Source organism: Triturus cristatus, chromosome 9 (genome assembly GCF_964204655.1).
Source record: "Triturus cristatus chromosome 9, aTriCri1.1, whole genome shotgun sequence".
Classification (NCBI taxonomy): domain Eukaryota; kingdom Metazoa; phylum Chordata; class Amphibia; order Caudata; family Salamandridae; genus Triturus; species Triturus cristatus.
Genome location: NC_140592.1, coordinates 1141850520 through 1141877188, shown reverse-complemented (window position 1 = coordinate 1141877188; position 26669 = coordinate 1141850520). Strand labels below are relative to the sequence as shown.

General features: G+C 47.0%; 1 protein-coding gene across 5 annotated transcripts in view; it reads right to left on the bottom strand.

The window, feature by feature from the left end:
- The window catches only part of MGA (MAX dimerization protein MGA), a 1048942-nt gene that overhangs the window by 527858 nt on the left and 494415 nt on the right, over nucleotides 1-26669 (bottom strand). For all 5 annotated transcript variants that reach the window (XM_085627074.1, XM_085627072.1, XM_085627075.1 and 2 more), the window contains exon 11: nucleotides 4423-4572. In XM_085627074.1, coding sequence (XP_085483200.1) covers nucleotides 4423-4572 — 150 coding nt within the window. The remainder of the gene's footprint in view (nucleotides 1-4422; nucleotides 4573-26669) is intronic.

Genomic DNA, 26669 nt, shown 5'->3' with positions numbered 1-26669 from the left:
ATTGGGGTCTGCCCTGTGGATTCTAGCAACGCAGCTGAGGCGGTTCCCTGCATGCACCATCTCTTTACGGAAACAACATCAACGATGTCACTAGTGAAGCTCACTCCCCCCTCTCCCAATAAAGCCTAACTCTAGGCCTAAACTTACTTTTTGGGGGGAAACTCCTACAGCATTTCTTTTTCTCCCGGCTCTAAATACAAGAGATTGACGGCGACGCTATTACAAACGAGTCACAAATGTGGGTGCAATTTACACTCCTGCTCATTACCGTTTGCAGGGGTGTGGTAATTAGCGGTCACACAATCTGCACAATCCGCACCTTAGACTAAGTAAATGAACGTACTTTGCCCACAAATTTACATGTTTTCCGTCGTGCAGACTGGATTTTCGCCCTCCCGTTTTAACTGCTCCACATCAAGAGGGCGAAAATCCCATGCAAACAAAATGTGCCCCTCAAATGCAATCCTCGAAACGGGATTCCTGATCCACTTTTTGTCAGGGCCTCAGATGTAAACCTCTATTTGGAGGACACATCGTTTCAACCATTCCGCCTTCAGATCTCGGGACAGTCTCCAATCCGCCTCCATCCTTCTGCAAAGAAACCCTCCCCTCTAGGCGCTTCTTCCACCCACTAAAGAATTCTAGTGCCCCATCACACAACCGCTACACCAACACGACAATAAAAACCTCTTGTCGTGACACGGACATGGGTCAGGCACCACATATTTAGAACTGACATTAGAAGAATAGTTGTCAAGCCCAGGTCTGACATCTGCGCTTAAAAAAACAAGACCTGTTAAAGAAACCTACCTTGGAGGTCAAAGCAGATTGCAAAGCAAAGCAATCTGCAAAGCGGGGGCTACCTGGTCACGTTAAAGAAAATCTCACTGTCTGCATTTTCCATTTCCATTCTAAGACACAAATTCAATTTCGATCCTCCTATTAGTGCAAAAGTAACCAACAAAACTACATACAATATATATGCAATGGAAAAAACTGCAACTCACCTCTCCTGTGTAGACTGCAAGCCAAATCGCCCTGCACTCCCGACTCCAGTGAAGGGAGCGCCTGGTGGCGTGCTGAGTCACTGCTGCATTTTAAGCAGCACAGCGCGGGGGCTGGCCAAAATGTCCAGGGTTATCAGTCCAGGGCCATCATTGGTAGAGCTTTCGCGCTACAAGATTGCCGGCCTTGGACCCACATAAACGATAGGCCGCGCACCACACCACCACCACTATGTTAGGTGGTGCGTGCACTTGATTGCCTCAGCTTTTTCGGCATTTTCCCGTCGTACCATGCTGCCCCCTAGAGCCTTCACCACGCACCGCACCACCACCGCTATGCTAGGTGGTGCGTGCACTTGATTGCCTGTGCTTTTCCCGTCGTACTTGCTGCCCACTAGAGCCTTCACCTGGTACTGCAGTGGCAGATAGCACTCGCCAGGCCGGTCAAGTAGGCCTGAAAACTGGCTCACCCTTCAAGAAATTCACTCGCATTTGCGAGCGGTCGAGTACATTTTTCGAGCCCTGATCTTGAAGTCCCTGATTTATAAACTGCTTTTCCCATACAAGGAGGTGTGAAGACAAACAATTGCTTTGTTTTCCTGAAAGATTTAGTTCTATCTCTTTAATACATTAGGGCCCTTTTGACATCTGAAGTGTGTATTGCCCTTTCAGCACCAGATTCTGTTTGCGGGAACAAAACAGGGAAGACGATGGATTGACTAATATGAACATTTAAAACTACCTTTGGTAGGAACTTAGGATTTGTTCTAAATACTGCTCTGTCTAGTTGGAAGAAGGATTCATCAAGAGTTAATGCCTGAATTTCACGGACTCTTCTAAGTGAACTAATAGAGAATAAAAGGCAAGTTTCTATGATAAGTATTGCAATTGACAAGCATGTGGTGATTCAAAAGGAGGACCCATGAGCCTTGTTAACAAAATGTTCAAAATCCATGCTGGTGCAGGTGAAAGCCTAGAAGGAGTTATTCATTTAAGTCCCTCATAAAGGCTGTAATAACAGGGATTTTAAATAATGATAAGTGCCGTCTATTTTACAAATAGGCAGCAACAGCCGCAAGTTGTAATCGTATATAAGTGTATGCCAACCCTGTGGACTGTAAATGCAATAAGTAATTTATGTTCTTACTTTTGCATGAAGAGGGTTGATCTTTTGTTTCTGACAGAAAAAACCTTTTCCACTTAGCCACTAACAGTGCCTTGTGGTAGGTTTGCAAGCCTCTTTAGGAATGTCCATACATTCTTGAGGTAAATTTGAGTACCCAAATTCTAAGATTTCAGGAGCCAAATTGCAAGATAGATTTCCTTGGGATTTGGATACCTTACTGTTCCTTGCTTGTGTGTGAGAAGGTCCAGGTTCAGGTGAAGCTTCTTGTGAGGAACTAGAGTTAGCTCCAACAGTGTTGAAAACCATGGTTGGCGAGCCCAAGTTGGAACTATAAGTATCATTGTAAAAGATGTTTGTCTGAGTTTCCTCAACACTAATTTTCTCACCACTAATGGGAGTAGTGGGAGAGGAGGAAAAGCATATGCAAATACTCCTGACCAGCTGATCCATAGATTATTGCCATTGGACTGGTGGTGTGGATACCTGCTTGCGAAGTTTGGGCATTCTGCATATACTTTTGATGCAAACAGATCTATTTGCGGGAACCTCCATTTTTTAAGTACAGTAGAAGAACTATGGGGAGGAGTTTCCATTTGTTGTCTTGTTGTTGCATCCTGCTTAGAAAGTCCACAATTTGATTGCTTGTCCCTGGGACATATTCTGCTAAAGGTGAATGTTATAATGTATTGCTAATCTCCATATTTTCTGTGCTGATACAAGTGGAGAGAGTGCGGCCCTCTTGTTTTTGTAGATAATACACAGCTGGAATATTGTCTGTTCGAATTAGGACAACTTTGTTGTAGGTGGGGTTAGGAAGGCTTTCACTGCTTGGTGAGCAGCTTGCAGCTCTAGGTGATTGATATGCAGATCCTTGTGTTTGGAATCTCATACAACCTGAATTTTGAGTTTCTGGAGATGTGCACCCCATCCTATTAGGGAAGCATCTGATGTAAGAATTCTTTGCGGAACTGGGTCTTGAAACGGCCGCATAGAGTCTGGGGTTAACAGACCTTTAATATACGTAGGATCTGAGTGTGCAGCCTTATATTCTTTGTCAATGTGTGGGGTTATGATTCTAGCTTTGACAGGGTCTTTAAAAATGTCAGCTGAGTGACATATCATGCCTTCAAGGAGTGGTAAGCATTGTGCCCCCCCCACCCTTTGAGCATTAGATAAAGTTTTCATAAGAAAATCCTCCTCCACTGCATCTTTACATAAGGAGACCTAATGGAAAATTGCTGCCCGTGATATTAAATCCTCATATGCAGAAGCATCATCAAGTGGTGATGGTAGTGTGATATAGACCAGGGTCTCTATCTCTTGTGGCTCAATATCAGTCATCCCAAGCATCCCCTGGGTGTAAGTTTCGTGAAATATCCTCATCATCCTCTACTATTGGTGAGTGAGGAGACATGTCACCTGCCTCAGATAATTATGGTGAGTGAGGCTGTGTAGTAGATGAAGGGGTTGTGTATGAGTGGTAGGCGAAAGTGGAATAGGGATGTCCAATGGGGTAGTGGCAATATCCTTCTTCTTTAGAGGCTGTAGAGGAATGTCCAAAGCCTCTTCAAAAAATAACAGCTTCTTAGAAGAGTGAGGTTTTACTGGTTGAAGCACTATTCCTTTAGTTCCAGGCTGAATTTGGAGCGGTTTTTGCTTCAGGTCGAGCCGTTCTTGAAATTTTTGTTCCGACAACAAAGTATTTCTGTGGGGGAAGCTTTGATTTAGTTGGAGCTGTGGTCGGATCTGAAATGGAATGTTTTTGTTTGGTGCATAGACCAAAGATCAAGGCGCTACAGACCCAGAGGTCAAGGAGGAGGAGGCCCCTGCTGCAGGCCGAAATTTCAGGGCCGAGCTGGAGGGCGGGGCTTTTGAATCAGTTTTTAGGTGCACGCCATGGCTTTTTAGCAGTCGCAAACTGTGAGCAGTCTTTTTGTTCTGAGCCGATGATTTGGATCTGGGGTATAAGTACTCACTGTCCACTGCTTCTGTGCCGGCTCAAGAGTAGCTGAGTCCTGATCGGATTGAGAATCAGAATCATGGATCGATAGCGATTTCTCTTGTGCTCTTCCTCTTTCCCCTGTTGTAGACCAAAGATGCCCGTGCCTGGATAGCAGGGCCCAGCACACTTTCAGATCAATTACCACAGCATCAAGCAGCACCAAGTGGGGGATAACTATCCAAGAGGTGACTTCACAACAGATGGTTAAAACTAAATGTGGAATATGTAAAGGTTTACATGTTAGACAAATGTTATGGCAAACAGAAGAGGGCACAACAAATTAGACTTACCTTGGCAATACACTGACTGGAGCCACATGTACACTGATCTGACATATGTTTCTGATGCTCTTTCGTTTTGCGCTCATATGCTCGAACTCGAGCGCATGTCATCATATTTTCAAAGTACAAGTAGACTGGATCTTTGTCCTCATCGCGTACCTGTTAGTCACAAAAAGAGAACCAGAGGACAGAACATATGTAAAATCCATGTGCACCACTATGTTATGTGGTCACATTCGAATTAAGTGGTGAACACCACCATTTTACATCTTCACGTTAAATTGACATCTTTTCTTGAACACTGTACATTGACATGCGACCAACAATTCGTTGCCTGCCTGTGCAGGATAATATTATCTGAAATGGCTTTCCTTACATTTTCTACTTTGTAGGCATATTATAACACCGCCTTGAACATTCTGTACAGAGGCCAGGTACACTACACAAAATGCTGTCTCTTATTTTGCCTATTCGCGGACAGAGCTATCACAATAGAATAAACAATGGTGGTTTGACTGGAGCTTCAGAATGGCAGCATGGGTGATATTTTATTATATAAGCAGCATCACTCCCTTGTTTAGACATAGGAGGATTTTGCAGACACTGAGGTCACTGCACCCCGGAATTCCAGTCCGGCTGATTCCCGTTTACCTTTGGTGGGGGATGCGACTTAGCTCTACACCAAAAACAGGCACCCTGATGACACTTACCTCCAGGTAATCTGGAATTAGATCACCCTACAGGGAAACGGCAGGTCACCCAACCTAGACATACTATGTTAGGCAGAGGTAGGTAGGAGTACAAAATAATACAGTACTTATATGCCAGCATATATTTACTGTTATAGCAAAATGGTTGAATCATTCATTTTCTTCACAATTCTCACAATACTAATTACGGTTTTCTGTTTCCTTCTATTGATTATTGCAGTGCATGTCTTTTATACAAGAAGCACAATGTTATAATAAATATTGAAACGCCTTGCTGAGAATTTCTTGTGCATCTCTTTAGGTATGCATAAGTAACCAAATGAAAAGGTTCTACCACGATTCCTTGGAGTCAGGGTTGTCATGTTCTGAGGTTGCACAATCCATTTGTTACCTGACCTGGTCAGGTTTAGGGGTACAGGTGGTGCTTTGTGAGCTAGCAGGAGTTAGGCCAACATATCCTGAAGGTGTGCGTGGAATCAGACCTGCACAATCATGACGTTTATGTTGTCCAACAACCGCACAGTTTTAATAGGGAAATTATAAGCAGTACAACTAAAATAAAAGCGAATTGCTATACATTTTACGAATTTGAGTTAATTAAAGAATGCAGTGGAACAACTCAAGGAGATGGAAATTAAAGTGTTTTACTGGTAGCTCCCAGGAAAGGAACAACTCTGCTGGAACCGAGATCTCCCTCAGCAGGCAACCAGTTAATATGTAGGACGAGGCCTTGTACCAGATACCTGTGAGAGACAATCAAATGGTTCTATGCAGCCTATGTAAACGGAGTAAAATTGTTGTTCCTGGCAAGCTAATCACTCAACTGCAATTTAAACGGGCGTAAAATCGTTAGTCCTGGCAAGCTAATCACTCAACTGCATGTCAATCATACGTCTTCAGTAAAAATGATATTACGAAAACGTAATTACAGTTGCATAATAATGGCACTGTTTTTATATCCGATTTTTATGCTCTTTCTCCCACATTCCAGTGACCAACAGAAATATGAATACTTGGCAATTGGAACTCTACGTGAGCAATTGATAAACTGTGAATTTATAACGTTTCATCTTTATTTTTGAGCTGAGGAAATTAGGAGGTGCTAATTGAAATCAAACATCTGCATGAACATTTTAATTTGAAGCCGGGTAAAGACGACATCTTGCTTCCATATGTGAAGAGTTGGCACATTGTTACAGTCTTCTAATTAATTTATTTTCATACAAAAAATAAAAGAAATGCATGTCTGGTTTTAATATACGTTTCAATACTAGGGTTTCTTTTACTTTTAAGAGTGCCCTGTTGCTAGAAGATACTAAAAGTGTAGTCCAGAAATAATCACAACTACACAATATCACACAATGTGTGATCCCTAAGGAAACAGATATGAATTTAGATTTCTCATCTCTATATCAGCTAATCATTTCTGGGGCGATTCTTTTAAAATATGAGTATGACAAGTTGCATGATTATAATATGCGCAATTGTTTTGCTGTTGTATCAGCAAATAAGCATTTTGTTTTTGCTCTTACAAATCATCACATGTGAAAAAGCTTAGGCAAAGCCAAAAGGTCAAGTTATGCAGTTTAAAACCAAAACACACTGGCTTTGCCAATGCATGTTTGGCTGTGCTGATGAAATTAAAGGATTTGAGCCATGTTGAGAACAGTGGTGCACCAGTTATGGTCTGAAAGTATATCTCCTGAGATGTGATGAATGCTACGCTCCTTATTAGCAAGCAAGTGCAGAGTAGTCACTGCACTGTTTTTGATAAGAGTGTTGCATTCCTGCCTCTTCTTACCAAGTGCCTGAAGGTGCCGATGTATCGCAGTGAGTGAGGACTGGATGCCACCATGTATATTTTTAGGTCTCGCCTGGCGTTGGAGTGTGCAAGCGCTCCTCGCCTGCGAGAGCTATAGTGAACAAGTCAGTTTCGAGAAGGGGACTCGAGCCCCGCCCCTCATTTCCATTGGGTAGCGTCAGCGTTTATGGTAAACGCTGGCTTCCCATTGGAAAGGAGGGTTTTTCGTTACCTCCCTTTGGCTTTTTGGTGGACTGCCTCGCCTGCTTCACGGCTGTCGTGAAGACTTTTCTTATCTGCTTGTTTATTTAAGAAGTTGAGAAGAAAAGTCTTCACGACAGCTGTGAAGCAGGCACGGAGCTCAGAGGTGCACGGGGTCACGGGGAGGACAAGGCAATGGTGAGCCTTTGTTTTCTCTGTGCTCTGGATGGCCCCTGTAAGAGTACCTCTTTAAATCTAATATCTCAAGTTTCCGAATTTTATACTTATTAAGAATCAAGAAAGAGCTGTTAAATTCTTCAATACCTATATTTGTTTGGGGAAGAAACCGTCTTTTATAACCAAAATAATGGTAATTATGTTTGTGGTTGAGGTGCTAGGCAAATCCTCCCATTTTGCAATTTTAAAATCTGGGAGCAAACTGAAATGCCGAACAGTTGACACATAGGAGCGCCAGTCCGGACATGAGGAGCGCAGTGAATAACGCGGAGTAGACGATATCTGTTTTATCGAACACATTTGCAAGTGTACAATACTACCTCCCATTTTATTCCACGGGTTGTTTGAGATCTTAAAAGCTGAAAAGAAAGCTTGTTACAAACCTCGAACGGCACAAAGTACAGCCAACCTCCCTCCGCCAGGATTTAAACCGAGGGAATACACGTTATGCCCGGATGTCCGGAGCAGGCGCATTAACCCAACGAGCTACCTTTAGCTAGAGTCAGCCCCTGGTAAATGGTACCCTAGGTACCCAGGGCCTTGTGACCAGGGAAGGCCCCCAAGGGCGGCAGCACTCATTGTGCCACCCTTAGGGGCCCTGTACCCTTACACACACACACACTGCCTTTGCAGGCTGGGTGTCTGGGTGCAAGACAAAACAAAGTCGACATGGCACACATCCCTGTGTGCAATGCCCATCACCTACACTGCCATGGCATACATCAGCCACCCCTCTAGCTGGGTACCTTATGCCAATGGTGTGGGCACAGGAGCAGGAGCCCTGTGCCCCTACAGTACCCAGGTCCATTCCTGAGCACTGTAAGTGCAGTGCTGCCATTTAAGAGTACATGGTGCTGAGAGCTCGTCAAACACGAACTCCCCAGCACCATAATGGCAACACTGAAGACTGAGAAGTTTGGTATCAAACTTCTCAGCACATTAAACACACACTGATGCCAGTGTGGGATTTAATGTAGCAAGCACCCCAGAGGGCATCTTAGAGATGCCCCCTTAAACCTAACCTACAATCCACGTCTGCTCTGAGGCTGCCTAGGCTGCCACACAGCAGACATGTTGCTGGACCCCTGGGTGGGAGAGCCCCTGCTCTCCTGGGCCTGCAACAATGCACATCCTGGGCGAGGTGCTAAATCTCCTCCCCCAGGATGGGCAGGGGGAAGCTTCAAAGGCATGCCGCCTCTGTGAGCTTCCCCAGGCCACTGCAACCCCCCACTCTGGCAGGAAGCTTGGCCGGAAACCCCAAATAAGGACAGGGGATGTGCCAGCCTGCCAACCCCACCCCTCAGGTGGGGGAGGCGAGGTGAAGCACATCTCTGGGCTCTCGCCATCTTGAAGATGGGAAGCCCTACCCTATCAGGACTAGGCTACTGCCCCCCTCCCACAGGAAGGAGGCAGGATAGGGGATGTACCCACCCCAGGGCAGGGACCCATTGGTCCCTGCCCGTCATCTACCTGTAACGCCCCTAAATCAAGTATTTATGGGCACCCTGAACCTTCCTTCCCCAGATTCCAGATTCGAAAATACAAAGAAGAGCAAGAAGAAAGAAGACCTGCCCTGCAGCTGCTAAGAAGAGAAGACACCAACTGCTTTGGCCGCAGCCCTACCGGCTTGTCGACCCTCGAACCTGCTCCTGCTCCTGCTCCAACCCGGCATCTCTTGTGGCCAGCAACCTCACAAACCCCGGAGGACCTGGCTACCTTTTAGCTCTAAGCCCCTGGGACTCCCATGAGTAGAGGCTCTACTCAAAACCTACCTCTAATCCCTGGCAGCAGCCCTGAACCGCGAACCCAGCACACTCTGCACCAGCCAAGCCTGGCCAGTGCTGGAGTGAAAAAAAGACCACGAGGACGACCCCACGGCGACTGTGACCCCGAGTCCGGCACCCAAGGACCTCCCTCGACACTCCTGAAGAAGCCTGCAGCCTCAGAACAAGGTGCCCCCCCTACCGCGATCAACAGAGGGTAAGATTTCCCGACACCAAAAGGCACCCCTGCACGCAGCGCCCCGCGGCCCCCTGTGCCCACTCCCGGGGTACCTACCTATCCTCCAACTACCCAACTTACCTCTCGAAGTGGTGGTGGCACCTGAAGAATCCTCATCCCGAGCTTGCAGTCTTTTTCTAAACCGGAGATTTCCCATTGAAATCAATTGAGCGCCCGAAGGCTCAAAAGCACCCTGCACCCAGCCGCCCGAGTGGCCCTGGCAGTGCAACCTCTACACCTACCTACTTCCCCACTTGCCCTGAGTAAGTGACCAGGAGCCCAGCTCCCACAGCCGCGTGGCTTGCTAGTCAGCAGCCACCAACCAAGGCCCCCCTATCCCTCATAGGAAAATATTGGGCCTAACTCTCTCTGCACCCGGCCGCCCTAGAGTCGCTGAGGGTGAACCAACTGTACTTACCTGACCCTGGGGACCCCTGAGTCTATGCCCAGAACCTCAACTCTGCCAGTCGAGTACTTACCTTTAAACCGATAACTCTATTTTCTTCATAGGGTAACATTGACTGGCTTTTTCCTGAAATTTCTTCTAAGTGTGGACTTTTCAAATCTTAAAATATTCACCAAAAATAAGCAGAGTAACAAAAACGAAAATACTCACCTGCTCTTAGGTGAGCTCCCAGTGCTGGATCTTGGTGCCCAGCACTGACTATGAAAAATACTTACAACTGTACTTACTAGTAACCCAATTTTCTCCCATAGGAAATCATTGACTGTTTTTCTGTGAAATTTCTTCTAAGTGTCAATTTCTGCAATCTTTAAATATTCTTTAAAAATCGTATAATATCTGAAAACGTAATTACTTACTTGTTTTGGATAAAGGTCCCAGTACTGAGTCTAGGCACCCAGTACTGGATTACAAAAGTAATGAGAACATACTGTACCTGCAACTTGAATTTTCTTCCATAGGGAATCATTGACTGTTTTCTTTGAAATATTTTCTAAGTGTCAACTTTTAAAATAGCTAAATATTGTTTAAAAATCATCCCAGTAATTAAGTCGACTTTCATCACTTGATTCTAAGTACTGACCCAGGACTGAATCTAGGATCCAGTCCTGGAATTCCAAAAGTAATCCTAAAAGTAATCTGTTGCAAATAACTTGAAATTTCCATTGAGCTCAATGCATTGTTTTGTTTAAAATAGAGTTGCCTATTGCAACCACTTGTAACTGTTTACGAAAGTCAATTGCATATTGCAAAAGTATTTATATAAAGCATCTCATTCTGAGAAAGTATATTTTAAATCCAATTGTTGGTTCTAAAATAAAACAAGCATATATTTTTTATATGTAAACCATTGGCCTAGAGTTCAGTTATTGAGTGTGTGAGACCATTTGCTGACTGAGTGTGTACAACAAATGCTTTACACTGTCCTCTGATACTGCCTTACTGCTCGACCAAGCTACCACTTTAGAGAGTAAGGTTATATCTAACTTTAACCTTTGTCAACCCTGGGGGACTGTGGACTCTGTACACCCTGTACCTATTAAGGAACAGTATATACAGAGCCACTTTCTCACACCACCCCCTCCCCGTGATCTACACAACTAAAGAGGGACCTCATTTTATCAGCTAATTGGCCACTTGTCTGGTGTTAAGAGGGCAGCTGCTCCCACGGGACTCTCCGCTGCGCTGAATGCACATTTCAGCCTTGCACGTGCTGTGAGAGAAAAGGAATACAGATTTCGGCAGCCACCTTCCCACAGACTGGATGTGCGGGCATTGTGGGGCTGACAAACTGCTAAGCACTTGGTGAACACTCTGGATGCTGTTGTTACTCCGAATGGGAGAACTGTGAATTGATAGTGTTGCCCATCTACCACAAATCGTAGATATTTTCTGTGAGCGGGATGCATAGGGATGTGAAAGTACGCGTCCTTGAGGTCCAATGTGGCAAGGAAGTCTCCCTGTTGTAACAGTGGGAGGACTTGTTGGAGGGTGGTCATATGAAAATGATCTGAATGTATATACTGGTTTAGCAGTCTGAGATCCAGTATGGGCCGTAATGTTTTGTCCTTTTTGGGAATGAGGAAGTATAGAGAATACACCCCTGTTCCCTGATGTTGAAGAGGGACTGGTTCTATCGCATGTTTTTGTAACAGGGATTGAACTTCTTGTTTGAGGAGAGAGAGATGATGTGAGGACATTGGACGTTGTTTGGGTGGTATGTTTGGGGGGGATTGTATGAGTTCTAGGCAGTAGCCAGACTGGATAATTTGTCTTACCCATCTGTCTGTGGTGATGGAAGTCCAGACATGTAGGAATTGTTGGAGTCGCCCCCCGACCGGAGTGGAATGGTCTGGGGGGAGTGGTGGCAAGTCACTGTTTGGTGGCTGGGGAGGTGCGGGTGTTGTTGTTGTTGCCCCGCCCTCGACCTTTGTTATTGTTTCCCCTATAACCTCCCCGGAAATATCCTCTGTTAGGGGATGTTTGTCCAGAATTTTTAAAGGTGGACCCTCCTCTATAAAAGGAGCGACGAAAGGAACCCCGGTTTTTTGGAGACTGCAGTGCTCCCATGGACTTGGCAGTTTCATTATCTTTTTTCATTTTTTCTAATGCAGTGTCTACTGCAGGGCCAAATAACTGCTCTTGGTTGAAAGGTTGAGCTAGAATTGCGGTTTGAACCTCTGGTTTAAAACCGGAAATACGGAGCCAGGCATGTCGTCTGAGTAAGACGCTAGTATTGACCGCCCGAGAAGCAGTGTCTGCCGCATCTAAGGCGCATTTAATAGAGGCATTAGATATTAACTTGCCTTCCTGAATGAGGTCAGCGGCCTGGGATTTAAAGGGATCAGGCAGGTGTTGCATAAGGTCCTCAAGTTGGTCACAATGCGCCCTGTCATACCGGGCTAACAGGGCCTGGGTATTGGCAATACGCCAGTGGTTCGCCGCCTGTGCGGCGACTCGTTTGCCTGAGGCCTCTAAAAGCTTAGACTCCTTGTCTGGGGGGGGGCGTTTCTCCAGTTGTCTGTGAGTTAACGCGCTTCCTGGCATTTGATACGACCAAGGAGTCTAAAGGGAGCTGGGCTTTAATGTATGCAGGGTCCTGCGGGGCTGGTCGGTACTTTTTTTCGATGCGGGGGTTGAGAACCCTCGCTCGAACAGGGTCTTTAAAGACCTCAGTGGCATGCTTTATAACCCCTTTAATCATGGGAAGTATGTGAACAGTTTTTTGTGACTGCTCAAAAGTATCGAGGAGAAAATCCTCTTCAAGGGGGTCCGTGTGCATAGTGACACCATGGAATGTTGCTGCCCTATTTATTAGTTGGCCAAATCCCAAATGGTCATCAGGAGGGGAGGGCTTGGAGGGGTAGGTAGTGGGGTCAGGCATGTCAGGCACTGGATAAGACCAGTCATCTACCGGTGCTGTGTCTGGAAATGTAAACGGGTCGTTTGGATCAACAGGATCATTAAATAAATCAGGGTCCGCCCCTCCCCCTAAGTCATCATTATCATCCTGTGGAGGAGGTGAATGATAGGGAGATGGTAAAGGTAAAGGTAAAGGAGAAGGAGGAGGAGGAGGAGGAGGAGAGGGGGACGGGTTAGGAGGTAATACAGGAGAGGAAGGACGAAGTGGTGAAGTGGCACAGTCCTTTTTCCGTATGGGAGCTGGAGGAGGTGTAATGTCCAGCTTCCGCTTTTTATATGGGACGGCAGTCACATGTCCAGTGTCGGGATTGATGTAGATCCGCTTTTGAGTAGGATCTGGCCGAAAAAGTTCATCTGGCTCCGAAGGTGGTGGTGGCGACGGCCGCTTCGGGTCTTTATGAGCTTTTTTCGGTGTGGACGTAGTTTTCGGTGCCGATGATGTTTTCGGTGCCGAAGGATGTTTCGGGTCCGATGGATTTTTCGGAGCCGATGGAGTTTTCGGTGCCGATGTATGTTTCGGTGCCGATAGCTTCGGTGCCGAGGGACTTTTAGGCATCGATGTCGAAGAACGTTTCGGCGCCGGTGGAGACTTCGGTGCCAAGGAACGTTTCGGTGCCTAAGGAGATTTCGGTCTTGAAGCCTGTTTCGGTGCTGATAGTGGTTTTTTCGGTGCAGAGGGTGTTAAAGGCACAATTACATGAGGTTTGCTCGAGCCCGAGCCACCTACAGGCTTAGATGTCTTCGGAGCCGGGCCCGAGGGCGGGGCTTCTGAAGAGGATTTTCGGACGCGACTGGGCCCAGCTGGCGGAGTCTTGACCAATGCCTTTTTGGATGGGGCAGGGGCAGGGGGGTGGTACTCACACGCTGCCCTGGAGTGATGAGGTCATCGGAATCGTCGGCCTAGGACACGATCTCGAGATCTTCGGTGTCATCTTCGCAAAGATGTCCTCCGGTTCTGGAGCTGGTTTGGCCATAATATGGCGTCGAGCTCTTCGGTCCCGGAGGGTCTTCTTCGAACGGAAAGCGGCACAAGCTGGACAGGTGGACTCGTTGTGTTCCGGCGACAGGCAGAGGTTACAAACCTCGTGGTGGTCACTGTGGGGGAACTTCGCTCCACACTGGGGGCATTTTTTGAAGGGTGTCCTGTCCATCAGCCGCTTCCGGAACCGGTCCGAGTTGATTTCGACGTCGATGGAATGAAGATTAAAGAGTTACATCGATTGCTAAAAGTTTTCTGCTGGAGCGGAAAAAAGTTCATCCGAACCCAATGGCGGAAAAAAACAATCTGACGATGGAGTGGATGCCCATGCGCACTGTTGTCCAGGGGAGGAGTCACCAACCTCGTGACCAAAGGCTTCTTCCGAAGACAACAACAACCTGCAATCATCCGAGCCCAACACCAGATGGCGATCTTATCCTCAGTGTGTGATCTGCAGCTCATATGCCTCGAACCTGGAATATCCAACCTCTGAAGGGGTGCTCCGACCACAGCATCACTTTCGTGACCACGTGAGGGGTGCAGGTGAGGCCAAAGGAGAGCACAGCAAATTGAAAATATTCCAACCCTACTTTGAACCACAAATAGCGTCTGTGGGATTGCAGGATGGGCACACGGAAGTAGGAGCCCTGCAGGTCAAAAGCCATCATCCAGTCATGTGGATTCAGGCAGACAGAACCAGGGCCTATTTGAGCATCTTGAATTTGCAAGAAGGTGCTCCGGACTTAGATATAAACTCGAACTAAAGCCTCTGACCTTGCTCAGCACAAGTATATAGCAGGAGAAACAATTATTTTCTAGTTACAAGTCAAGAACCCTTTCAGTGCTCCTTTGGCCAAAAGAGCTTGCACCACTTGACACACGATGGACAGGTCCTCCTGTGAAAGAGACTCTGATGTTGGTGGAAGGTGCAGAAGGGCACAGCCTCATTGAATGATCTGAATGACCTACCTATTGGATATTATATTTTGCCACCGATGGAGGAAGTGTTTGATACTGGCTCACAGGATGGTTGGTCATGTGCCACTAAGGGCAAACTAAAGCAGCTTAGAGGTTGATGACTCAGGAGTGGGGGCCCGGGACGTTCTCTGACTTTGGTGGCCTGGTCATCAGTTTGATCTCTGCTCTGAAAAGGGCGGGTGTGCTTGTTGCGGAGGCGGTGGGCTTGGGGTTCCGGTACACCATACTTAAGGAGTATCAACAGAAGGGGTGAAATTGTTGAGGGTGCTGTCTTAGTGCATCAGAAAGGACTAAGAAACGTGTTGTGACCGGATTTTTAAAATTTGCTCCAGCACTAAACCAGCCTCCTTGCTAAACCAGCAAGATCCAAAGGATGGGATATCTATCAAAGAGGCCGGAACATCACCCGAGATGCCCGTGGATCTCATCCAAATGTGATGCCGAAGCACTACACTAGTGTCGACTGCTCTGCTCAAACAGTTGGTAGTGTCCAATCTAGATAAATATAATATATTTTGCCATATCCAGGATGTGGGACTGTTGGCAAGATCTCGCCAAACTTCTCCCATAAAGTGTGGGTATATCTGACAGCAGGCACAGACTGATCAGAGAGCTAGGATGAATGCTTTGATTCTTATAACCTCTCTGTCTGGGGGGAGTAGTTGGGAATTCATTTGGGGTGACCCTGCTGTTTGTAGCCTGAACCACCAGTCTTTCTGGCGCAGGGCAGAGAGAAAACTAGACATCCTCAAGCCTTCTCAGATTGAGAGTGGGATGAATCCGGGTTGGGTTTCTTGTGCTTAGACTATGACTTACCAGATACGTGAATGACTAAGACCTTTCAGGAGAATGGCCCAGCAGTAGAATCAGGACCACACTTCAGACTTCAAGCGGGAGCTGAACTTCCATCACTTCTCTCGGAGTTTCTGCAATGTACAGCTTTGCGTTCCCACATTGCCTTTGGATTCTCACTCCTCAAAAATTTGAAGTTGTGCTCCAAGCTTCAACACCAGAGGCACACCTCATGAAGATCTGTCACAGACATCTATCAGCGACAGTCCCCACAAGGCTTAAACCACGTTGTTTTTAGGAGGGGACATAGTTCCCATACACACTGGAAAAAATGCAAAACATTACGGCACGTTGAATCAAACTCCGGATATGCCTACATAGGTGCGGAACAGACGTCAAAGTACAGGTGGTGCGGATCCATTTGTCACTTCTGAGGCAGAACAAAGTAAGCGCAAATCTGCATGGTGCCACCTACTGGCACACCGGAGCAATGTAGCTTTAAATCTTCCACATAACGTCTTGCACCCGGGAATACTCTACAGGTGAGGAATCAGCGGTTAGAAGTATCCCTTAGAAGATGGTAAATTCTATCATAAACTCATCTACACTAGATTCATCTTAGTGAATCAGTCCATCTGTATTAATAACAGTGCTTGACTGTATGTGAAGGGAATATTTAATTTCTAGCTACCATTACCCCAGCACAATTTCATATCTATAATAAACCGTAAACTGACTACGCTAACTGGGCAGGAATACTAATAATTGTTCCCCTAGGATGGCATAAACTAAAGTTTAGGCCGGTGCATTGGCACAAACAGAGGGACCATAGGACTAGAAAACACAACTTCAGATTCCCATCACAGTGCACATGATCGACATTTATCTATTCGTAACTCTAGAAAGAGGTAATAGAAATCAACCGAATGAGCAGAAAAATGCACTACAACGTCCTCTACCAGTGCATGAATGGGGTACCTCTCAGATTTATTGGACTTGAAAGCAAGGAGACTGGTACAAGGTTTGGCACTTTTAGTGTGGAAAAGGTGTGGTCACAAACTGAAACGGGATCAAAAAAGTCATACACTACACCTTAAATTACATTTTATTTTTTTTAGAAGAGACTACCCAACAAGGAGTTAATTCTAGTAAACTCTCACTTATTTTTAATATCCAATCATTTCATATGCTCTCCTGAAAAGAGTATACATGCCCCCTATTCATTCCTCAATAGTGAACACACAATGTAAAGTAAGTATTTCTGTTAACATACTTTCTAAAATGGTATTATTGTATTAAGTTTTATTGTTCAATTACTTAAAATCGTTACAATATACTGTCATTATTAAAAAGAACAGAGTTAAAAACCTACGCATGTTATTACAAACTGGTAAAACATAAAACCTTAACATTAATATCAACACTGGCTATAAAGTGCAAATGCATTAGACTTAAAGGAACATTTTGTCACGGTCTCTTTGCTTGCTAGCCGACTGGTTTCTTTTTGTAACTCTATATTTTGCATCAAAGATTGGATTAATTCTATAAATTTCCCCAGCCCCGCTACTGTTTGAGCTGTTTTAGCAGAGAAACACAAGTCAGAGACTTCACTGCATCGTACAAGACCATGGGCTCTGCAGATTGGATGAACTTTCTAAAGTTGTGCATCCAACTACTATTTCCTATCCCTTCACAACAAAAGGATCCTTTGACAAGGCTTCAATGTGCACATCATTAGGTTCCTGTCCAATTATACAACTATTTGTTACTCCTACGAGGGTTAAGTGCCCCTTACTATTTATGAATTCCAAAATAATGCAGTCTTGTGTAAGACCACTAAAGAATTCAATTATCTGACTCCTAATGCACCACTCAGTCCAAACCTCTACGTGTTTCGACTTTCAGATGGAAGATGGACATTTAATGGAGTTCCTCTTCAAAAGTGTGATCCTATACTATGGTGTCAGCAAACTCTTATTTTAGGCTAGAAAGTGGGTGGTTCTCAAATGTGGTGGTCTTGTAGTCCATTTATGTGTGACTGCTTTTACCACATCATCCTGTAGTACAAATCCTCATGCCACCGATTTCCTCCCAGTGGCATAGCAAGGGTGTCATTGCCCTAATGCAAGTGAGAAAATTGATCCACATCAGTAGGAAGCTGGATTTCTTCTGCAGTAACCCCCCCACCCCACCCCACGTTTTGCCAGATTCCTAGTGCACTTTGACTTGGTGACCTGGGTCCCTGCCAATCATGTTCCCAGGGCCTGTGTTCTTTCCCAAAAATTGTACCATTGTACCCCAATTGGCACTTCACTGGGCACATGTGTCCCTTGTAAAAGGTACCATGGGTACCAAGGACACTTTGACCAGGGAAGGCATTTAAGGGCTGCAGCACACATTGTGTCCCACCCTTAAATGTCCTGCACCTTAACACACACTCACACTGCCATTGCCTGCTGCGTGTTTTGGTGCAGAGAAAAGTGAAAAGTCGACATGGCACACATACCTGTGTGCCATGCCTGCAACCCACTGCCTATGGTATAGGTAAGACACCCCTCTAGCTGGGTGTACTATAACACTGGTGATGGTACAGTTGCATGAGCACTGTACCCCTACAGTGTCTAACTCCATTCTTAGACATTGTAAGTGCGGTAAAGCCATAACAGTATATGGTCTGGGAGTATGTCATTACGAACACAACAGCACCATAATGGCTGTTTGGTATCAAACTTCCCAGCATAATAAACCCACAATGATGCCAGTGTGGTGGAATATTTATACCATGCACTCAGAGAGCCTCTTAGAGATGCCCCCTGAAAAACGACCAGCCTCTAATGGGTTCCTCGACTGGTATACACCAGCCTGCTACCACGAAACATGTTTCTGGACCACTAGGGTGGGAGCCCTCGCTCCCTGGGCCCAGTAAGAAAGCCTTTCCTGGGCAGAGGTGGTCACACCTGCTTAAAGTCAAGAAGAGCCATCTGTGATAGGGGAGTTTCAGAGGCCTTGCCGCCTTTGTAACACGACCCCCAGCCTCTCCTGCTACCAGAACAGCAGGAAACATTTGAACAGCCCAAAAGGTGTACCAACCCCATCCCTCAGGTGGGGGAGGCGAGGTGTAGCCCACTCTTCAGTACCCGCCATCTTGCAGATGGTAGACACTCTCCAATCTGGGTTGGGGATTGTGTCCACTCCACCACGTGGGGTGAGCACACAAAGGTGTAGTCACCCTAAGATCAGTAGCCATTGGCTCCTGACCTCAAGACCCCTAAAACACTCCCTAAATACAGTATTTAGGGGGCATCCCTGAACCAAGAAGGCATAGTCCCACAACCAACGAAGAGGACGAGAGAAGACTCCCAGCAGAGGAGACTGCAGAGAAGAACTGACTTGGCCCCAGCCCTACTGGCCCGTCTACAGTTTCCAGAGATCCTGCGCCAAAAGTGACCTTTCTCCTGCAGCCAACGACCTCCAGAACTCCTGGGAGGACTGACTGCCTTCATCAAAGACCGGATCTTCTGTGAACAACAGTTCAAGCGAATCACCAAAGAAAGACTCCTAGCCTGCGAAGGACAAAGAAACCAGACGGCTGGAACCACCACTGCATCCAACCCTACTGGCCGAGTCAGAGTGGTCCACCAGTCCCAGTGAGGCACCCCAGCTCTCCAGAGTCCGAGCCAACTGTGGGTTGACCCCTCCAGGATTCCCAGACTTCGTCTGCAGCCTCTGCACAGAGACCACCCCCTAACTTCGAGTGACCCGGTAAGGTGACATCTGACCTCAAGAGGCACCCTTGCATCCGGTCGCCCTGCACCCTGGAAAAGAGGAGCTGAGGTGCACCTACGTCTCCGAGCCCTCCAACTTACCTGCCCAGCTGTTGGTTTCTCCCGGAAGACTTCCTGGACCGAGCCTGCAGCCAAAATCGGGCGCCCAAAACCAAATCAGCACTCTGCACCCGGGCGCCCCTGTGCCACTGGGGGTGCCCCTTGTGTGCTATTTCGGATCCCTCTTTGCCCTGAGCTAAGCCCTAGGAACTTTGCTCCCACATCCAAGGGGCGTGCCTGTGAGCAGCCATCAACCGGAGTCACACTGTCACCCTTGGATAACATTGGGACTCAGCGCTCTGCACCCTGCCGCCCTATTGCCGCTCAGTGCTTTGAGAGTGCATCCTTGACCCTGGGGGAACCCTTGTTCTAACCTCAGCAACTCACCCCTCAAGACCCTTCACTTACCTGCAAAACGATAACCCTATTTTCCTCCATAGGATTGCATTGACTGTTTTCCTCTGAAAAACTTCCAAGTGTGGAGGATGTTTGTATGGGAACCTAAAAAACTGTGTTTTGAGAAGGAATATGCTACTTACCAGTATGTATCTGTTCTTCGCATGTAGAGCTGCAGATCTACACACTTGTGCATAGATCGCCATCTGGTGTTAGGCCCGGATGTTTGCAGTTTGTTTTTCCTCTTGGAAAGTCTTTGGAAGTCACGAGTTTGGTGACTCCTCCCTTGGATCGTATTGCGCATGGGCTTCGGCTCCATCCTCAGATTGTTTTTCGCCTGCAGGGAAAGATGGAGCGTAGTAATAACAGTGAAGATGCCCATGTGTGTTATCTAAATAAGATAAGCTAGAACAGATACAGGTAGCCGGGGAGGCGGGTGGGCGTGTGTAGATCTGCAGCTCTACATGCCAAGAACAGATGCATACTGGTAAGTAGCATATTCCGTTCGAGGCATATGAGCTGCAGATTACACACTTGTGCATAGATTATATAGCAGTATCCACCGTTAGCGGCGACCACCTGTATCTGTTGCAGTGGTTTGAAATAATGTTTTGAGTACAGCCTGGCCCACACTAGCTTGTTGCTTGGTTTGCACATCTACACAATAGTGTTTGGTGAAAGTGTGCAGTGTTGACCATGTAGCTGCTTTGCAGATATCATCTAATGGGATGTTCCCTAGAAAAGCCATTGAAGCCCCTATTTTACATGTAGAATGGGCTTTAGGGGGAACAGATAGCGTTCGTTTTGCTTTATGGTAGCAAATTTGAATACACTTGACAATCCACCTAGCTATCCCCGACTTGGAGATGGGGTTGCCCTTGCCCTTGTGTGGTGGAGAGAAAGAGACAAACAGTTGTTTGGTCTTACGGAAAGGTTGTGTTCTCTCGATGTAGTAGAGTAAGGCTCGTTTGACATCTAGTGTGTGAAGAGCTCCTTCTGCAACAGTTTGTGGTTGCGAGAAGAATACTGGTAGTTCTACAGATTGGTTTAGGTGACAAGGAGAAATGACTTTGGGTAGGAATTTTGGGTTGGTACAGAGAACCACCTTATTATGGTGCATTTATAGAAAAGGTTCTTGAATAGTAAATGCTTGTATCTCGCTGACCCTTCTGAGGGAAGTGATGGCTACAAGAAAAGCGGTTTTCCATGTTAAGAATTGAAGTTCACACTTGTGTAGGGGTTCAAAAGGAGGTCCCATTAGTCTGGTGAGATCGATATTTAGGTTCCACACAGGTGAGGGTGACACTCTGGGGGGAATTATTCTTTTAAGGCCTTCCACGAAGGCTTTAATGGCAGGTACTCTAAAGAGTGAGAGATGTTGCCTGTTTTGTAGGTAAGCTGTTATGGCTGCGAGGTGTAGTCGAATGGACGTATAGGCTAGATTGCACCTTTGTAGGTGGAGTAAGTAGCCTATGATGTGTTGAATGGACACATCTAGTGGATTGATGGTGTTGTTATGACAATAGATAACAAAACGTTTCCACTTGGCGGCATAGCACGCTCTAGTAGTAGGGCGCCTAGCTTCTTTGATGACGTTCATACAGTCAGGGGGAAGATTTAGGTACCCGAATTCTAGGATTTCAGGTGCCAGATCGCAAGGTTGAGCTGAGCTGGGTCCGGGTGTCTGATCTCTCCATGGTTCTGGGTTAAGAGGTGTGGAGAGAGGAGTCATTTTTGATGCGGTACTACCGATAGTTCCAGCAGTGTGGTGTATCACGGTTGCCTGGCCCAAGTTGGTGCTACTAATATTAGTATGAGGGAGTGCTGTTGTAGTTTGCGCACTACTAGTGGAATGAGTGGGAGAGGCGGAAAAGCGTACGCAAATCTGCCTGACCAGTTCATCCATATCGCATTGCCTTTGGAAAATGTGTGTGGGTATCTGGCTGCGAAGCTTGGGCATGTTTTGTTTTCGTGGGTGGCGAAGAGGTCTATCTGTGGATGCCCCCACATTTGAAAGTATGGGTGAAGAATTTGCGGGTGAAGTTCCCACTCGTGGAGTTGTTGTGTGCTGAGTAGAGCTGCTATAGTGTTTTGTACTCCTGGGACATGTTGGGCTAGGAGAAAGATTTTCAAAGGTATGGCCCATATCCATATGCTCTGTGCTAATTGAGAGAGCTGTGGAGAGTGTGTGCCGCCTTGTTTTTTAATATAATACATGGCTTTCATGTTGTCTGTGCGGATTAGGACTGCTTTGCCCAAAATTTGTGTCTGAAAGGATTTTGGGGCTAGGAAGATCGCTAGTAACTCCAGATGGTTGATATGGAGTAGCTTCTGTTGAGGTGTCCATTTGCCTTGCATGGTGAGATGTAATAGATGAGATCCCCAGCCGGAGAGCGATGCGTCTGTTGTTAGTACTATCTGTGGAACCGGGTCCAGGAACGGTCGACCTTTGGAAAGGTTTGTGGTGGTCCACCACTGCAGAGAGCGATGGGTACGACCGTCTACCAACACCAGATCTGTTAATTGACCCTGGGCCTGGTTCCTTTGGTGCGCTAAGCACTCTTGGAGAGGACGCATCTGGAGTCTTGCGTGAGGTACTATGAAGATGCAAGAGGCCATCATCCCTACAAGTTGCATGAACACCCGAGCTGGAAGGGAGTGTTGTGCTATGAATTTTGCGCGTAGAGCCTGAATGCTTGCAATCCTGGCAGGATTGGGGTAGGCGAGCGCTTTTGAGGTGTCTATAGTGGCACCTAGATATTGTTTTATGTGGAATTGTTGGAGATGGGACTTTGTGGTTTACCGTGAAGCCCAGCTGATGAAGTAGCTGGATGGTGGTGTGTGTGTGTTGTACACACTGATTGTATGAACTGGCTTTTATCAACCAGTCGTCTAGGTATGGGAAGACATGAATGTGTTGTCTTCGCAGATGTGCTGCCACCACTGCTAGGCACTTGGTGAATACTCGTGGTGCGGTTGTGACTCCGAACGGGAGCACTTTGAATTGGTAGTGTTGGCCGTCCACTACAAATCTGAGGTACTTCCTCTGGGCCTTGGGCACTGGAATGTGGAAGTAAGCGTCTTTTAGGTCCAAAGTGGTGAGGAAGTCGTTTTGGGAAAGTAGCGGAAGTACATGCTGAAGCGTCACCATATGAAATTGGTCTGAGTGTATGTATGTGTTTAGGGGCCGAAGGTCTAGGATGGGCCGTAGAGTCTCGTCCCTTTTTGGTATGAGAAAATACAGGGAATAGACCCCTATATTTTGTTGGTTGGTTGGAACGTGTTCTATTGCCTCTTTGGCTAGGAGGGAGATTACCTCCTGCTTGAGTAGCCGCAGATGTTCTGGTGACATTGGGCGTTGTCTGGGTGGAATGTTTGGGGGAGTAGATGTTAGTTCTAGGCAGTAGCCTGACCAAATTATTTGTGTTACCCATTTGTCTGAGGGGATAGTAGTCCAGACCGGAAGGAAATGTTGGAGTCTGCCCCCGACCGGAGTGTGATGGTCTGGGGGAAGTGGAGGGAAGTCATTGGGGAGGCGCGGTGGCAGAGCGGGTGGTGTTTGTTTTGCCTCTGCCTTTGTTATTGTTGCCCCTGTAGCCGCCTCTTTGGTAACCCCTTGTAAAGGTGGACTGAGTAGGGGATTTGTATACAGTGGAAGCGGTGTCTGAGGAGTAGCCTCTGGATGTGCTCCGAAAGGAAGAGCGGCGAAAGGAGCGTCTGGGAGGGTGAGATTGTAAGGCTCCCATGGATTTTGCCGTGTCCGTGTCCTTTTTCATTTTCTCAAGGGAGTCATCCACTTTGGGGCCAAACAGATGTTCCTGGTCAAAGGGATGGTTGAGGATGGAGGCTTGTACCTCCGGTTTAAAACCTGATATCCTTAGCCAGGCATGGCGACGGAGGAGGACACTAGTATTGATAGTCCTAGAGGCTGTGTCTGCTGCGTCTAAGGCACAACGTATGGAGGTATTAGTAATTGTTTTGCCCTCCTGAATTAGCTCATTGGCCCTAGCTTTGTATTTATCAGGGAGATGGTGCATTATGGCTTCTAGTTCGTCATAATGGGCCCTGTCATACCTCGCTAGTAGTGCGATACGCCATATATTGGCCGCTTGAGATGCAGTACGTTTGCCTGATGTGTCCAAGAGTTTAGACTCTTTGTCAGGTGGTGGTGCGTCAACTGACGCCTGGGAGTTGGCCCTTTTCCATGCTGTGGATACCACCAAGGAATCTAGTGAAGCTGGCCCTCTGATGTAGATGGGGTATGTTGGGGCGGCTTTATATTTTTTCTCAATGCGCGGGTTAATGACCCTGGCCCTGACTGGGTCCTTAAAGACCTCCGGCGCATGTTTTATAACACCTGTTAGCATAGGCAATATGGAGGTGGTCCTATGTGTGGTGTCAAATGTATCTAGGAGTAAATCCTCCTCCACTGGGTCGGTATGTAAATCTACCCCGTGGTAGTGTGCCGCCCTTTGCAATAAATGATTGAACCCCAAGGAGTCTTCTGGTGGAGAAGGTCTGGAAGGGTAAAGATCGTCTTGTGGGACGTTAGGGACATCAGGGATATTATAATCGTCCCATGAGTCTGGGGATCCTGTGGTAGTGGGGTCCCCTGTAGGTATATCTTGAGGTACATCCCCTATGTCGTCGTATGGATCCCCTTGATCATCATCATCCGGGAATGGAGTGGGGGAATGATGAGGTGGAGGAGGTGGGGGAGGGGAAGGTGGAGGTGGAGGTGGGGATGGTAGTCTGAAAGGGGAGGTAGCAGAGTCCTTCCTTTTTGGAGGTGGAGGCGGAGCAGGTTTGTCTAACTGTCTCTTTTTGATAGAGAGCATTAAATGTCCAGTTTTGGGATCCTTAATTAATGTTGTTTGCAAGGGATCCGGTGTAAATTGTTCTGGAGAGGTTGGTTGGTCCGTCAGCGCCGAAGGCGTCGGGCCGTTGACTTTTTAGGCTTGTCGGTGCTGGCTCGTTGTTTGGAACCATGCCTGGGAGGCTCCGGTTGTTTAGTAGGCGCCGAGATGGATTTCGGCTTCGAAATGTCAGTGCCGGTGGTTTTGTGGGTTTTTGTCGGTACCGAGGATAGGGTCGGTGCCGAGGAGCTGGGTCTCGACCCAGAGTGTTTTGGTGTGTGGCTCGGTGTCGAGATGGAGGCCGGTTTCTTTTTCGGTGCCGAAGGGTGTTTATCGGCTCCGACGGTGGGCTGGCTCGAGCGGCTGGGCTAAGGTGCGGTGTGGGAAGCAGTGTCTTTGGTCTTGCTTAGGCCCGAAGGCGTGTCCGAAGCCTTTTTCGGTGCCGGCGAGGGTGTGGGGGGGTGGGGAGGGGGGGGGGGGCTAGAGTAGTACTTATGACCCTCTGTGCCGGAGTGATGTCCTCCACATCTGAATCATCGGCTTCGGAGGCGCTGACGAGTCCCTAGCCGGTGTGGTGTTCTTCTGGAGCATCGACGCCTTCCCCGAAGATGTCGTCCGGGATCGCCGTGTGCCATGGTTCTTCCGGCTCTTCGGTCCCGAATCGTTTTCTTGGACCGGAAGGATTTACACGCCGGACAGTCTCGAGCCTCGTGTTCAGGGGAGAGGCAGAGGTTGCACACCTCGTGGAGATCGGTGTGGGGGAATTTTGACCCACATCGAGGACACTTTTTAAATGGAGTCCTTTCCATTAGCCAGGACCGGAGATTGGGTAGGCCCGAAGGCCGCCGTCGACGACGACGACTGGAACCGAAGGTCTTGCCGATGAGAGGCGCGTCGAGTGGGGAGATCGCGATCGAAAACAATACCGCGAATTGGGTGAGGATTGCGCGTCGATCGTCGAACTGGAAGCTGTTCGGAACCTGAGCGCGAAGATTACATCCGAGCCCGATGGCGGAAAAAAACTATCTGAGGATGGAGCCGAAGCCCATGCGCAATGCGATCCAAGGGAGGAGTCACCGAACTCGTGACTTCCAAAGACTTTCCAAGAGGAAAAACAAACTGCAAACATCCGGGCCCAACACCAGATGGCGATCTATGCACAAGTGTGTAATCTGCAGCTCATATGCCTCGAACAAAATGTTTTACTTACCTTTTATCTAGGAATCATCCCAGTGTGGTATCTCTGCATATCACCCCGAGTAAGAGAAGTAATCCAAAAAGTAATCATACTGTACCTGTAAAGTAAATGAAAAGTAATCTTAACTTTTTCTAAATAACGGACCAACTTGTATACAAAACAAGTACATACAACTGCATTCAACTGTATTGTTTTTGCAAAGTATTATTTCACTTGAACCAGGCTTGGCTTGGTTCTAGAAATAAAATGCAACTAAATAATATTTTTACACAAACAAATTATGTGACATCATTCCTTGTCCGAGAGTGTACAATGAATCCTTAACACTGCCCTCTCATAAAGCCTTACTGCTCGCCCATACAACCACAAATAGAGAGTAAGGTACTATCTACTTTTATCTCTGCCTACCTTTGGGGTTACACTGGGCTCTATGCACACTATACCTTACTCTGGTAAAGTATACACAGAGCCAGCTTCCTACACCATCACCCTGCTTAGGTAGTACGAACCCCAGTGTCAAGTGAGCAGCTGCAATAATGGCAGCTATGTTCCCTGCTTCCATGTACCTTTTCAACCCCATATCCCTAACACCTTTCTGCAAATCCTCTACCAATTCTTGCTGCTCTCCCTCCACACCCGCTACTTTTCATATATCACTCTTCCCCCTTCCCTTTTTACTCTCCACTGATGTTTCAATTTCCCATTGCATCTTTCCCTATTCTTTCTGTATGCCTGCATTCTTCACTGTATATCTCCAGGCTATCCTACTTCTCTTTCTTGTCCTCAGTACTTCACCACTTTCCACCTTTCACTTTTCTCAAAACTGACACCAGTATCGCTCTACTTCCGCCTCACTCCCGTCTCTATTGATGTTTCATTTTACACTGTCTTTAGCACA